We start from the raw sequence: 14,272 nt of genomic DNA on the forward strand, positions 1-14,272 counted from the left end.
ACAGAAGGACACGGGAAAAGAAAATAGTAGGGCAACACAAACACGGACTAAAAGGAATAAAACGTCTGCGCTAAACAGAAGGGGGATGTAATTTAATATAGGCTACTGGTGTACGACCACATCGCGCAATCTAAAGTTATTTTATGAATGAAATAGACATATTACCTACCTGAGGGCCAATTCGGGGTCGGTTCACTTTCCCTTTTAGCTAGCTTTTAGCTAGTTGTTCTTCGTTTATTTCCTTTTCTGTGATTGCCCTGCCCCAGTATCAGTTATAACTACAGCAGATAACTTCTAAACCTCCAAGATACACTTAGGCCTATATAAAGAAATCTCCTGCTACCTTTTACCTGCATACTCACTAACACAGGCTTTTCCGGTGTTAGCCTACACCGAAATCTGTGACCCATCAGAATGTGTGCCGTCTACCTTCGCGGGAAAAATCGGACCCGGGCAAAGGCATCAATAAAAACCGTAGGCCACAAAATAGCGTTCTTTTCACTGTTAGTCTCGTTTGCCTGTTCTGTTACAGGTCATTTATGATCATCAGATGGAAAATTACACAGTTTCAGAAACTCATTGGCTATTCCAAATTAACAAAATAAGGCTGAATTTGAACACTAAAAATGATGCCATCCCACAATAATATCGGCCTCATATCCCAATTTATTTTCATTATCAATTAATTTGTCAATTTCTTTTCAATTAGGCTAAGTGATCAATCATTTAGACCTTAAAACGTCAGAAAATAGTGAGATAAATGGCAATCACAAGTCCCCAGAGTGAGGTCTTCACATATTTTGTTTGGTCCAAAACTTAAAGATATTCTGCTTACAATGATAGGAAACAGAGAATGGAAGTGGAAAATCCTCTCATAAGAGAAGCTGGAAGCAGAGAACGTAGAGCTGAAACGATTAATCAATCCTCAAAATAGTTGCAGATTAATTTTCTAACAACTGACGAATATTAATTACCTAATTGTTTCAGATCTACATTATTCTATGTTGATTGAATTGATAGAAATACAATGAAATCTGCAAGTGTGCTTTAACAATTTGAGACAACTGTCTCCAACCCACATGGTGCTGTTGAATTCGGTGACACCACCTTTCTCAGGGATGCATATCCCAAAAGCTCTAACCCCAGCAGCACGTGGACAGTCAGTGCCCTGATAGCAGTGTTGACCAAAGCTGTAGGAGTTCCTGTGTTGCTGCTGCAGATCACCTGCACCCAGGAGGCTTCATCAACCTCGTTCAGACACAGCACCTGAGAAAGAAGCAGTCCTCACTGGATAGTGTTGGAACACTGATGCTGCTGCTGGAGCTAAAGCTTAGGCTGTCAGAGTCGCAGACACTATTTTATACATCCTGCCAGAGAGCCATGCATGAATATGTATGTCAGAGAGGCAGAAGTCATAACCTATGCAAGGTTTCACACACACACACACACACACACACACACACACACACACACACACACACACACACACACACACACACACACACACACACACACACAGATGCTCACAACTGTATTGTGATAAGGAGGTAAACAAACCCCAGAACCCCCAATGTCTTCACATTTTCACACATTCTCACACCCAGAGCTCCCTGTGCCCAAACAGAGGCATAATACCTCCACATGTTCTTCTTCTTCTCTCACCCATCTCCGTCTAAGCAATTCTTTCTCATAATTCAATAATTTTCACACCATTTCCTCCTTATTGGTGATAGGAAACATGGTAAAGGTCAAAAGGATTCAACTTAACAGAGACAAGGCATGCACATCAGTCATGTGAACTGTCAAAAACCTCTCTCTCCTCTCTTCCAGTGTTTGCTATTTTGGAAACTGCTTCATTTCCACCCAGACTGTAACTTCTGTGTTCACCCCCTTTCCTGTCCTGCCGCCTCTCTGTCATTCATCCCTTCAGGTGATTTTGGGACAGAAAGTTGTGTTTTTGATAAGAGGATTGAAACGTGCGGGGAAACAGCAGCAGAGGAGGAAGTGGGAGGAGACGCACTGTAAGAAAGGGTGTGAATTGAATATTGGTGGTATGCAGGGGGAAGAAGATAGGTGTAAGCTTATGGATAATCCTCAGGGGTCTGGCATAAGTAGGTGGTTGGTGGGTGGAGAAGTAGGGGGGAAGGTTGTTGGGGTTACATTTAATCAACGAAGGGGCATCGCCGCTCCCCACCTACTGTCTTTCTTTACACCCTGTCCCCAACAATCTGCTCCACACCCCCCCCACCCCTAACACCCCCCCCCCACCCCCCCGGCCTGTGCTGTGTCAGTAAAAAAAAAAAAGTGTGCTACTTCAGCAGTCCCCTGGGACCTGCTCCCCCTTACATCAAAGCAGCCAGTTTCTCTCTTAATGTGAATATCAAATCTGTGGATCACAAGTCCCAGCACAGTCTGCATAAACTGCCCCTCCCCCAACCTTTAATTCTGCCTAGTGATGAGGGAGAGAGAGGGAGGGGAGTTACTGCGAGAGGAAGCAGTGAAGGGAGGGAGAGATGGAGAGAGAGATGGAGATAGAGAGAGAGATCCAACAAAAACAACTACTTGCTTCAGAGATTTGACATTTGCTGAACGCACCCTCCTTCTGAAAATGTGCAGCCCCAGCATCCAATAAAATTTGGAGAAGGTCTGGCTCAATTTAGCAGTTCTTGCTGGGAAAAGAATGTCTCACTGTCGACGGTGTTCATTTGCATCTTTTTGTTGTTGTTAATGTTGTTTTAAATGATTACTTCTTATTCATAATCTCATTTTGGATTTATAATAAATTTAAGGACGAATGGGAGAGCAGGAATGCCAGCGACAGAGCTGTAACATCCTATTGGTGAGCTGGAATGTCCAATGAGCTCGGCTTCTCTGCTGTCACTTTGCCCACCATAAGGCAACAACATTGATCAAAATTAGTGTGCAGATTTTTTTTATTTTGTGATTTGTTAATTTGTGAAGATTAACTGACATTTGTGTTGTTACATTATATATTTAACTGCTGTTTTTCAGAGTGAAAAGTGTAGGGGATGTGAGTCAAGTTGTTTGATTAATCATCAGACCTTGATATTTTCTTCTTTTTTTAAATGGCTAGCAACAGTCTGTTCAAAGATATTTTTATATTTCATATTTTTGTTGGAGCACAGTTTCCTCATTTGAAATTAAAAGAATCAGAATCAAGTACTGCATAACCCCTGAAAGGACCAAATTACAACCAAAAACACACAGAGAGCTTGGTATTTCTCCTTTAACACTCTTTAAGATGTTTTTGTAAAATGAAATAATGCCAGGTTTGAGCTGGTAAAATGGTAAATGTAGGCCTGCGCCCTGCCTGAGTAATGATTGGCACCCCTGTGGACCACACTCTGTCATTGAGTAGTGCCTATAGCTCAGATTGCAGCTTTAATTGTACAGCCTTGCAAAGGCAGCGCAGGGAATTGGACTGAGGAGGGAAGGAGGGGGGGATTTTGCATATTTCTATTTGTAGCGGGCGAGCAGTGAGAGGACAAGAGTGTGCCAGGGTGAGGGATCACCTTATTGCTGTACACACGTCAAATTAAAATTGAAGTTATACTGTCGGAATTGTACACTAATCCTTATAATATTACACTCAAAGTTAGGCCTACAGCAGGCCTTTATGTTAAAGTGGATTTTATTCACTGCTAATTAATCCGCAATTACAGCAAATACAGTCTGTGAATTTCAATTAAAATGATAGGTAGAAGAAAACACAGTTTTTGTTTTGAAATGTCCTATTAAAAATCACAATAAAATCCAAATGACTAAAGAAAAATCATAGGCATTGTGCTCTAATTGGTTAACAGTTACCCTTCACGCATATTTTCAAAGATCCGTTCATTAGCCTACATCCTGATTGCCCCCTAAACCTGAATGTTTCTGACATATTTAGCAACATTTATATATTTAAAATATATTTAAAGAATCATGTAGGCCTTAATTAATATGTGAGTTAACGTCCAGTTTAGTTTCTGCAGAAATAACATCCAAAACAGTGTCCAATATTTATCAACAAAACCAAGAGGGGTGTCCCCGTCACTTCCCCTCCTCCGCGCACCCGCCAACACACACACACACACACACACACACACACACACACACACACACACACACACACACAGAGAGAGAGAGAGAGAGAGAGAGAGAGAGAGAGAGAGAAACACGAGCCGTGACGCACGCGCTGGCACACGCGCGAACACGTCTGCGGGGTCCAGGTGCGCTATTAGTGAGGAACATGACCGGGCAAGTCTATAATCTGCACCCACGCCCCTGGAGTTTCTGATTAGGTGAAATAAATTTGCGCATATTAATATGATTCCGCAAACCCCACATCTTTTAAGATGAATAATTGCTTTAAATCAATAGCAAACATTTGGAAAACGGAGGGAATTTAAGAGAGTTGAGGAAAACACAACATGGACAAAAAACACAGGCAGCACATATTTAACTAATTGCTAAATGATATTTGAAAACAATAATCCAATGTGAGAAAATGCCAGAACGTAAAATGGCAAATGGAGCAAATGTCCTATTTGAATCACCTCGTTTGCATCGAGAACAGCCATATCCCTCTTTTCAGCCAATCCACAATACCCCAGACTTTTTGCTAAATAAATGCACACTCTCTCAGGCCAAAACAATATGTAAACATGGCTCCAAACAGGCAGGCTACACAAAGGCCTAGAAAATGCTCTCATGTGGAGATAGTGTTAAATGTCTGTTATTTTCGACGCAGATTTGTTCCGGATTATTATAATGCACTGTAATAGCAGAAGATCAACTTTGCAGTATGGTCAGGGATTTGCTGCATATACTGAACAAGAAAGAATCCATTTAAACAAATAAACCACCTTTTATATAAACACAAACAAAAGGAAAAAAATGAGGAGACCAAATGAATTAAATAAGGAGGGCAAATCTGAATGCACCAATTATGGCCTTTATGTGGGAGTAGATCTATTAAACTAATAAGGCCGTTGTGGAAAAAAGGGGCCCTTTGATTTGCCATCCAATTTGAAATGGCAACAATTTGTCATCACACAGAAAAAGAATTAAAACCCCTAAAATTATCATCTTAAAAAATTGAGAGCATGTGCCAAATAGTCCATGAAAACAGCTGTAATTAGCAAAGGCTACACAATGAGAGCATCAAGATATCAAAAATCACAAGAATTCCCATTACAACTTTACAGGACTGTTACATTTTTAATGACTTTGTTCTAAAATTGCTAATCAATTGCTATAATTGCAGGCCGATACATGTTTTAATTTCTCTCTCACCCTCCCTGTATTTGCACCTCATTCTCCCTATTCAGCCATTTTACATATTCATAACTGGAGTTGGTAATGCGAAAACAATCCGTGCTATCAGCACCGTCTGAGGCCGCTACATAAAACCACTAAACACTTTAGGTAAAATAAACACTTTACACCTTTACTTTCACAATATTTCCAACAGTTCAGCTCCAGCAGGTTTATACATTTTAATTTAAATAATCATTTTAATCAATTCCTCATCACAAGGCATCCGATGATACATCAAAGCACAAGCCACACATAGCATTCACCGCCACAAATCAATTAAGGTTTCGATGAATTATCACTTTTCATTCAACTTAAACACACTCCAGCACCCAGTGCACGGGAATTGAAATATTTCAAGCATTTCATTTTTTCTTACCTTCTTGGAGAGAGTACAGCAGGAGTAAAGTTACAAGCCACATGCCATAAATAGCAGGTATATTTTTCAGGAATATTTGGCAATCCTGGCAAGTGTGAGGCGCGGTTTTTTGGCCAGGCGGGTCTCCGTGCTGGACTGGCGACTGTGCTCCCCGGAGGTCTCTCCAGCCCTGCTGCCCCGCTAAGCATGCAGGGGAAATGAGAAGCGCCTCAGCCCCGCCCATGTCCCCTCCTCTCCTCCCAAGACTACTGTGCATACAAATCCATCCTCCCTACACTAATCAAACACCGCGGAACGATGGGTCACAGTAAAGCCGAGGGTTGATGTGAGCTGAACAGTAGATTTTGGTCCAGTTGTGTCCAAATTGCCAGTTTATGTGAGCGGTGGAGATGAGCAGACAGATCTGTTGGCACCTTGGAGAGCGCACCCACCTGTGCGCCCCTGATGACAGCGTTTCTTTGCGCAATATGGATGTAAAAAAGCCACTCAGGCTGCTGCGAAGACTCTAAAAATGTATCGATGTATTTTCCTCTGAGTTTGGGCCTTAATCACAGAGACGTGGAGCTACACCACAGACTAATGACTGTTTTTCTTTGTCTTTCTCGGAGCCATGAAACGTGCGTAGACATTTGCGCACAGATATGCACTGCAGATAGAGAGGAGGAGAGAGAAAGAGAGTAGCGGGGTGTGGGTATGACACTTCCACACAGCAGGTGAATACCACAGCAGGTAAATTAAAACCAATTTTCAAAGGTTTCAGTGACTCTTTAAAGCATAGTGATCAACTTTCTACATTGCAATTTCCCCCTCCACTGCTCTCTGTTGGCCTGATGTGAAAAGCTCCCCTGCATTATAGGACGGTAAACTGCAGGACACTCCCAGTTCATAGAATATTTAAAGTCCTTGTGAATGCCAGTGGTGCATCTGAGAAGTGACCCTCTGCTGCAACAGCCGCACAACCTCCAAAGACCAGTAAAACAAAATAATAAAATGATTTAATTGTGAAAAGGTATTTCATTTTATTCAGTATAATTCTGGTAGAAAAGTTGACTGACAAACTCACTTTACAGAGGACTAACAGAGAAAACATGTTTCTGCCACTGCTATGTCTTTAATAAAATCTAAGTACTGGACATTATGCATGTTTACATTTTAGTACACAGCATCAGACATATGAACACTCAACACAACAGACCCTAAATATGTGGACTGAATTAGATTTTGGGAGGGAGGTTTTCCTTTCAGACCTAACAGAAATGATGAAATTAACAACACATATGTGTATTTTATTAGTATACATTTAAGTCATTAACTTTAAGCTAAGCAGTGAAACTATTTCAAATTCCTTTTATGTGCATCATTTCTCTGTCCACAAGTCAAATAAAGCTCAGGCTCTCATGGGTGTAAAAGTTTTCTCCCGACATTTAAGAACACATAAACATCCCTAGCCTCACAGCAATCAATAAAGTAGACATCCAGACATGTGTATTTGATGCCCATGGGTCAGAGGTGTCACATTGAAAACTTGGTTGTCTTTAAACTTAAACAACTTCAAGAAAAGGTCAGCATCACCTTCTCTCCTCTCCTCTCAGCGCTGCGGTCTGATCTGACCAGAGGTTTAAGCCTGACTCCACAGTCACTGCTGACATCTGCTGGTTAGACTCACACATGCAAGTGATCATTTTGTGTTGTGCGACCTTGTAGATAGACGTAGATGTAAATTATGTTTGTGGCACTTTGTATTAGTAATTTTTAGTAATTAATTTTTTGAAAATAAGTATCAAACCTTGAACTTTGAACCTTAAAAATAGCACTTGAAGATGTCTTATGTGAAGGCTAACTGCACTAATTAAACAAAAAAAAATACAATAGGCTTGAATTCTGATGTGAATATTTCCTTTTTCATGCCATTTTAATAACGCTTATAATATATGATGCTTTGTTGTTTTAATGAGAGGAATGGGCATCTGCAGTGAACATAACAGGCAGTTTGGTACATAATTGATAGATGCAACATCCTTGCAGGTTGAAACTAATCCCCCAAATGTACATTTTATTTTTGCATATTCATTCGTGCAAAGTCCCTTTTCTTCTGCAGGCAGCACGTTTTATTGGATAATTCATGTATTGCCAATGGCTGAACATAACAATTCCAACCGATGATATTATGGCAGACTTCTGAACAATCCCTCACTCCAACCCTCCAAATTTCAGAGGGGTGGAGTGTTGTGGCCTATGGAAATAAAATGAAGGTGAGAGCACATAAAATAGTAATGTGCATAAAGGCTGTGCCCGGGTGTTGTTAATTTATTGATAAAATTATGGGTTAATCTCCCTACCTTTCCACTATGTGTTTTTGGAGAGATTAAAGAGGTATTCCAGTGATTAAGTTTTGCACAATAAAAAAAAAAAAAGAATGGGAAAAATTGACACAGCATCGACAGAGATATTCTGACTTCTAGTCCCTTGTACGGATCATGATTCAAAATCACTAGATCCTACACGTCCCATATTGCAATTTGATAATGTAATACACCTTTCTTGAATGCAAATCCCATGTCTATTAAGCTCTATGAAGTTTGTAATGCAGGCTTTCCATTAAATGTTTGTGGTCTCTAAGCCCCAAATGAGATGATCCTGGTGACATCATCAGGGGGTATTTTCTCAAACTTGACAAAAAGAGTGTCCCTTTAAAGTGGGCATTTTCCAGCAGGAATAGATTGTAGGGACATTTGCTCTATTGTGCAGGTTCACCTGTGTAGTCGTCTGTTGTTCTTCCTCGGCCCAACAGCAGGCAGTGCCGTCAAAGATCTAGTGTTGGAGAGATCACGTGACCGACGAATCGCATTGCTGTTCAAGGCTAAAGCGCCTAGCCACATCTCCACATTTTCATAAAAAAACAGGTCTATTCTTTTTTTACTCAACGTAAATCGTTTCATTTGTCACAACGGTAACTTAGTGGAATGCCTGCAGGAGCGAAAAAGCAGACCCTGCTGCCGTTTAACCGAGCAAAGAATTCTACCAACTCTGCTAACATGGCGACGGCTAGCGAGGTTTTCTGATGCTAATGCAGGACAGCAGACTGATGAGAAACACGGTGAAAGCCTGCATTGATGACCAGAGAAAATTTGAGTTGAAGTTGGCTGAACTGGAAGACAGATCGAGAAGAAATAACGTGCCTGCCGTGTACTGGACTGAAAGAGGGCAGCAAAAAAGACGACCCAGTTGGATTTTTGCAAAAACAGTTGCCAAAATGGATCTCCTCCTTAAGGAACAGGGCTACCATCGAAATTGACAGGGCACACATAGTCTACGGCAAGGGTGCAACAACACGCACGCTGATTCTCATGTGTCTGAGATACCAGGACCGTCAGGCAATTATTCAGGGGGCGAGACAGGCACAGCAGGAAGGCCCGATTTGTGATTCCAACGCAACGCTGCGCTTTAAGTATGACTACAGCGCTTTCACCGCCCAACGGCGCCAGGAATTTATAGGAGTGCAGCGCAAGCTGCATGCTAAAGGCATCCCAAACTTTCTTATTTATCCCGCAACTCTGAGAGTAAACCACGGAGGGAGAACGCTCACACATACTGCACCCGAGGAAGCGGACAGGCTCTGTCGGGATTTGGATATAAGGTGGGGGACGTCGGACATCGCGACTGGACCGGGAGCTGTCATCGGGCCCGGAGGACAGCGCGGGGACCTTGTCCGATGCGGGAAGCTGAGCGAGCAGACCCGACGACTGTGGATTGGCGTAGGCTATCTGGAACACTGTGCAAGCTTAACCGAGGACATTGCATGTAAGTTTGGCAACCTGACTTTAAAGGAACGTTTGATGAGGCTGGAAACATGACGGACACAGACTGCTCAATTTACACAGCCTACTCCAGAATTGTTAGCTGGATGGAACGTGGCGGGTGAGTTTGGGAGTCAAGCTGGGGAGAATTATATGATTTAGAATGAAAGAACATGAAACACTTATCTTATAATCTATATTTACTACTCTTACATGGTTTGTTTCCCACACAGCCTACTTCAGAGCGTAATAGCTGGTTGAAACTATAATGTATGAGCATTATATACATGTTGGGAGCCGAGTTATAGACTGCATTTTATAATCTATGTCTACTACTCCTACATGGCTGATTTGTTTTTCATACAGTTTATTTCAGAACTTAATAGATGGTTGGGACTTAGTTTTAAGTTTTTAAGTTTTTTTTGTAACATTGTTCATGTTTAACAGGAAAGCATTAGACCTGTTTCAGTTAACCTGTGACTTTAGACAGGAGGGGCAGTTTTGAGCTGGAGTTTTTGTGCGAGCTGCGTTTGATGGGACCAGGTACCCTATAGAGGGGGAAGGGGGTCCGCGGTCTCTGACGGCTAGGGGATTTATTTATTTTTTTGTGTTTTCACCACACAGTGCTAAGATCTAACGGCTCACCCTTTGCTACAAATTTATGAGTGAATTCCGGTAGGGTACTCAAAACATGTATACGTGTAAATGTTGAAGATGGCTGAACTTTCAATCCTTTGTTAACCCTTGTGTTGTCTTCCCTTAGGGTTGCTTTTTTTCTGACATTTTTGACGCCTTTTTTTCACAACTTGTTTTTGCTTTTTCCAACGTTTGAAATTAAATTTTTTTTTCTTCTACACATTTTCCGCGCTTATTTCTACGTCCCATATTTTCTGATATAAAACAAAAATTTAAAACGGGTCAATGTGACCCGAGGTCAACACAAGGGGGGCTGAACGGACCGATCAAACGAGCTAAATTCTTGGACTATTCAAGAAGGAAGAACATAGACGTGGCGCTTATTCAAGAATCACATTTACGTAAAAGAGATGTAAATTGTCTACAAAATAAATATATTTTCAAAGTTGCTGCTTCATCTAGTGAAGACACCAAAACCAAGGGCTCCATTGTGTTGCTGTCACGGAGATGCACACTCACCGTAGACAAAAATAGTAAAGACTCTTCAGGCAGGATATTGTGTGTGTATATATGTACTACAATAAGGAGTAGGAAAATAGCCTTCGTTTCAGTATATGCACCGGCTACATATGATGAAAGCTTTTTCCTGCGCCTAACCAATGAATTGCTCTCTCTCTCTCTCAATGAATATTCATTAATTATAGGGGGAGACATGAATGCGGTGCTAGATTTAAATCAGGATAGATCAGGGGTCAACCACACAAAAGCCCAAAAACACATATCGGACATGTTCAATGCAGTTGTGGAATCCCACCATTTTACAGATACATGGAGAATGCACAATCCTACTAGCAAGGATTACACCTTTTTTTTTTCCACACGTCACCTCACCCACTCCCGCATTGATTATTTTTTGTGCTCCAATAAACTTAAGGCAATGTTTCACACGATAGCAATGGAACCAGCAATCCTGTCTGATCACAATGCGCTGATAACCACATTCCATTGTGATATGTTAGGAGAAAAATCTAGAAGGTGGCAATTCAATAATTCCCTTCTCCAAAACACAGCTTTTGATACAGAGTTTAGAGCCAAACTAGCGGAGTTCATATCAGTCAATACTGACTCAGTTTCGTACCCGGTGTACATCTGGCAAGCCACTAAAGGATTTATTAGAGATTTCGCATCTTCCTTTGCAGCAAATTTGAAGAAAAAGAGAGAGGCAGGGATTGCGGAGTTGGAAGAACGTTGTAAATCGTTAGAGCAGTCTCTAAAGACGTGCTTTTCTAAACCTACACATACTCTTTTAGTCACAAATCGAGCAGAGCTAAATTACTTGCTAAAAAGGAGAGCTGAATTCATAATGCACAGAGTGAGGCAAAATTACTATTTTAATGGTTGTAAACCAAGCAAATTGCTAGCTCTGAAATTAAAACAAAGCGAGTGCAGAGCTGCTATCAATAGCATCCACACGGACCGAAGTATCTCGAATAACCATAACGAATACTAAAGATATCACTGCCCCTTTCCAATCCTTTTTATTCAAAGTTGTATGAATCCTCCTGCAATCCGGATCCGACACAGTGCCAAAAGTTCCTGAAAGAGCTAAACCTGCCTCTTCTTGACCCAGATGAGGCAGAAGAACTGGTCAACCTATTACGTTAGAGGAACTCAAATCAGCATTAAAAACAGCTTTTTTCTATTGCTATTTTCTAGACATAGTTATGCTTGAGCTCTCTACAGCAAGGAATAACAAAGCCAAATCATCAACTATAGACCTGTGGAAAGGCGCATCGCCACAAGAAGTAGAGGAGCGCAACTAGGCAAGGTGTGATTTCTGTTTTTCTTTTCCTCGAGACCGTGGGGGGTGGGAGTGAGTTCTTGTTCAAGTGTGTTTGTCTGTTCTGAATGTTTAAAATGAAAAAAATAAATCAGGATGACAGGATGGATTTTATTCAAAACTTTATTAGATTTCTTGTTTCTATAATAAAGACATTAAGAGCTGATATGCACAGATGAGAGGTTGAAAATGGAGACATCATTTGAGGTCGAGCCAGAGCATTAAAGCTGTACAGTATGCTATATTTGTGTGCAGAGAGCAGCGGTGGAGCATGACTTGGTGAGTCTATATGCTCTGCAGGATCTGATCAAGTACAGGGGCTCCAGTCCACTCCAAGCTCCTCTCTGGGTGTTCCCAGTTCACCCTGCATCTCATCATCACAACTCCCTGATCTCCTACTCTTGTATTGCTCACAGAAATGGTCACTTCTGTTATGATTTGCATAGAGTTGCTTGTCATCATAAGGCCCTCACTGACACAATCTCAACATTACCCAAAAGATATGTTTTCTCAATTAATTGATTAATTGAGAAGGCAATCACTTTTCAAATCAAAAACCAAGTCTAATTAGACAACAGCTGACAGAGATTAGACACTCAGAGAAAACCCACTCTTCAACAGTTAAATCAAATTATTGCTATTCTATTATTTGATGGTCGATCCTGCAAAATGCGGTCTTCATGTTTCCAAAGTCACAGCAACAGCCCAAACGTTAAGACCTGATTTCTTGACAATTCATAGTCCTGCACCAGGGGGGATTTTCTCTTTTAAGTCAAACTAGAATATGGTAAACACACACATGAAAAATGTATATTGCCCATATTTCTTGCATCTTGTGAACCTGCAATATCTTTCGCAAAGATCCCATGAAAGGGGACGATGAAGTCACCACAGCTTTCTCAGCAAGCAGCTTTTTTGCCTTTCTTTGTCTTATCAAATACATTTTTTCATAACCAATAACCCATTGGTTTATATACTTAAGGAATAGTTTGACGTTTTGGTTAGCATGATGGTTAGCTTAGCTTAGCAAAAAGACATTGTGCAGTTGCCAGGCAACCATGGAGAATCCAGGAAGCCAGAAAACTGTCCAACCCTTCCGATAAACCACAATTTGTCATTTTTATACTTCAGATTAAACAAACAAGATACATTAATTAGTGAGCTTTAGAGGTGTTGGTAGGCATATTTTGTTTCCTTTGGAAAGAGCCAGGTTAGCTGCTTCCCCATTTCCAGTCATTATGCTATGCTAAGCAGCTGGTTGATGTAGCTTTATATTTACCAGACAGACATGAGTGGTATCGAACTCTCGGCAAGAAGCCACTAGGCATACTTTCCCAAAATGTCAAAACTATTGCTTTAAGATTGATCCCTCTCCATCTAATGCTGTTCCAATAGGACATACATCACATTGAGTAACTTACATAATTTCATGGAACCTCAAAGAATCTTAGCACCCTGAATATTTTCTCATGTGTGCTGTTTGGTTTCTCTTCTCACTTGGATGATCAATGTGAAAAACCGACACTGATTTGCATTGTGCATACACAAAAATATGTTTTTTAACAACAACACATCCCCTTCATAATATTGCTTCAAGCCAGTGACTAAAGACTGGAGTCACTTTAATGTGGAGGCACATTATTATTACAGTGAGCTTCAGAAACCACCAGAAACTCACACTTGACTGTACAGTACGCACAGCTAACACCTGCTGTGACTGGGGAGGTACGTTTATATCCGACCTGACTCAGTGCTTACCCACATCTGTCCCACTCTCCAGAGGTATTTCTTTTAAAAGCCAGACATTCATTGTCTTGAATGTGCAACATATGTAAATTGTAAATGCAGTTGTTTTGAGTGTGATGCAGATACATTCATGTCCTGATATTATGCTCAATAGGAATCATCCCTGTTTGGCAGTGGTCTACACTGAGAGCCTCACTCACTTCCTGCTTGGAAAGATACTTGAACTACAGCCCCCATACTCAGCATGTCTAAAATTTGATCCCACGATCATTTAGAGTATGAATTTATGGGTCATTTACTGTATGCATGGGTAGGACAACCAGGTTTTTCTTTTTTACTGCAGTGCAGCTGGTAAAGATGATTTATTGCAAAGAGTAAAACACTGATTGAATGGATGTTTGTCAGTGTTTAAGAAAAACAAGCCATTTCCACAAAGAGTCACATACTAAGCAAATATGTTGAGTCTGATCCAGGCATACAGTATCCAGGGCCACATCACCAAATAGTGCTTAGTCTAAGCAAGTGTTAGCACAATGAAATTAGCATGGCATAAAA

The 14,272-nt window shown here is 41.0% G+C and overlaps 1 protein-coding gene across 1 annotated transcript in view; it reads right to left on the reverse strand.

The window, feature by feature from the left end:
* The window catches only part of LOC144527753 (cell adhesion molecule DSCAML1-like), a 52,392-nt gene extending 46,471 nt beyond the window's left edge, over positions 1-5,921 (reverse strand). The window contains exon 1 of the mRNA XM_078265985.1: positions 5,699-5,921. Coding sequence (XP_078122111.1) covers positions 5,699-5,921 — 223 coding nt within the window. The remainder of the gene's footprint in view (positions 1-5,698) is intronic.
* Positions 5,922-14,272: the final 8,351 nt, after the last annotated feature.

Source organism: Sander vitreus, chromosome 13 (genome assembly GCF_031162955.1).
Source record: "Sander vitreus isolate 19-12246 chromosome 13, sanVit1, whole genome shotgun sequence".
NCBI lineage: Eukaryota > Metazoa > Chordata > Actinopteri > Perciformes > Percidae > Sander > Sander vitreus.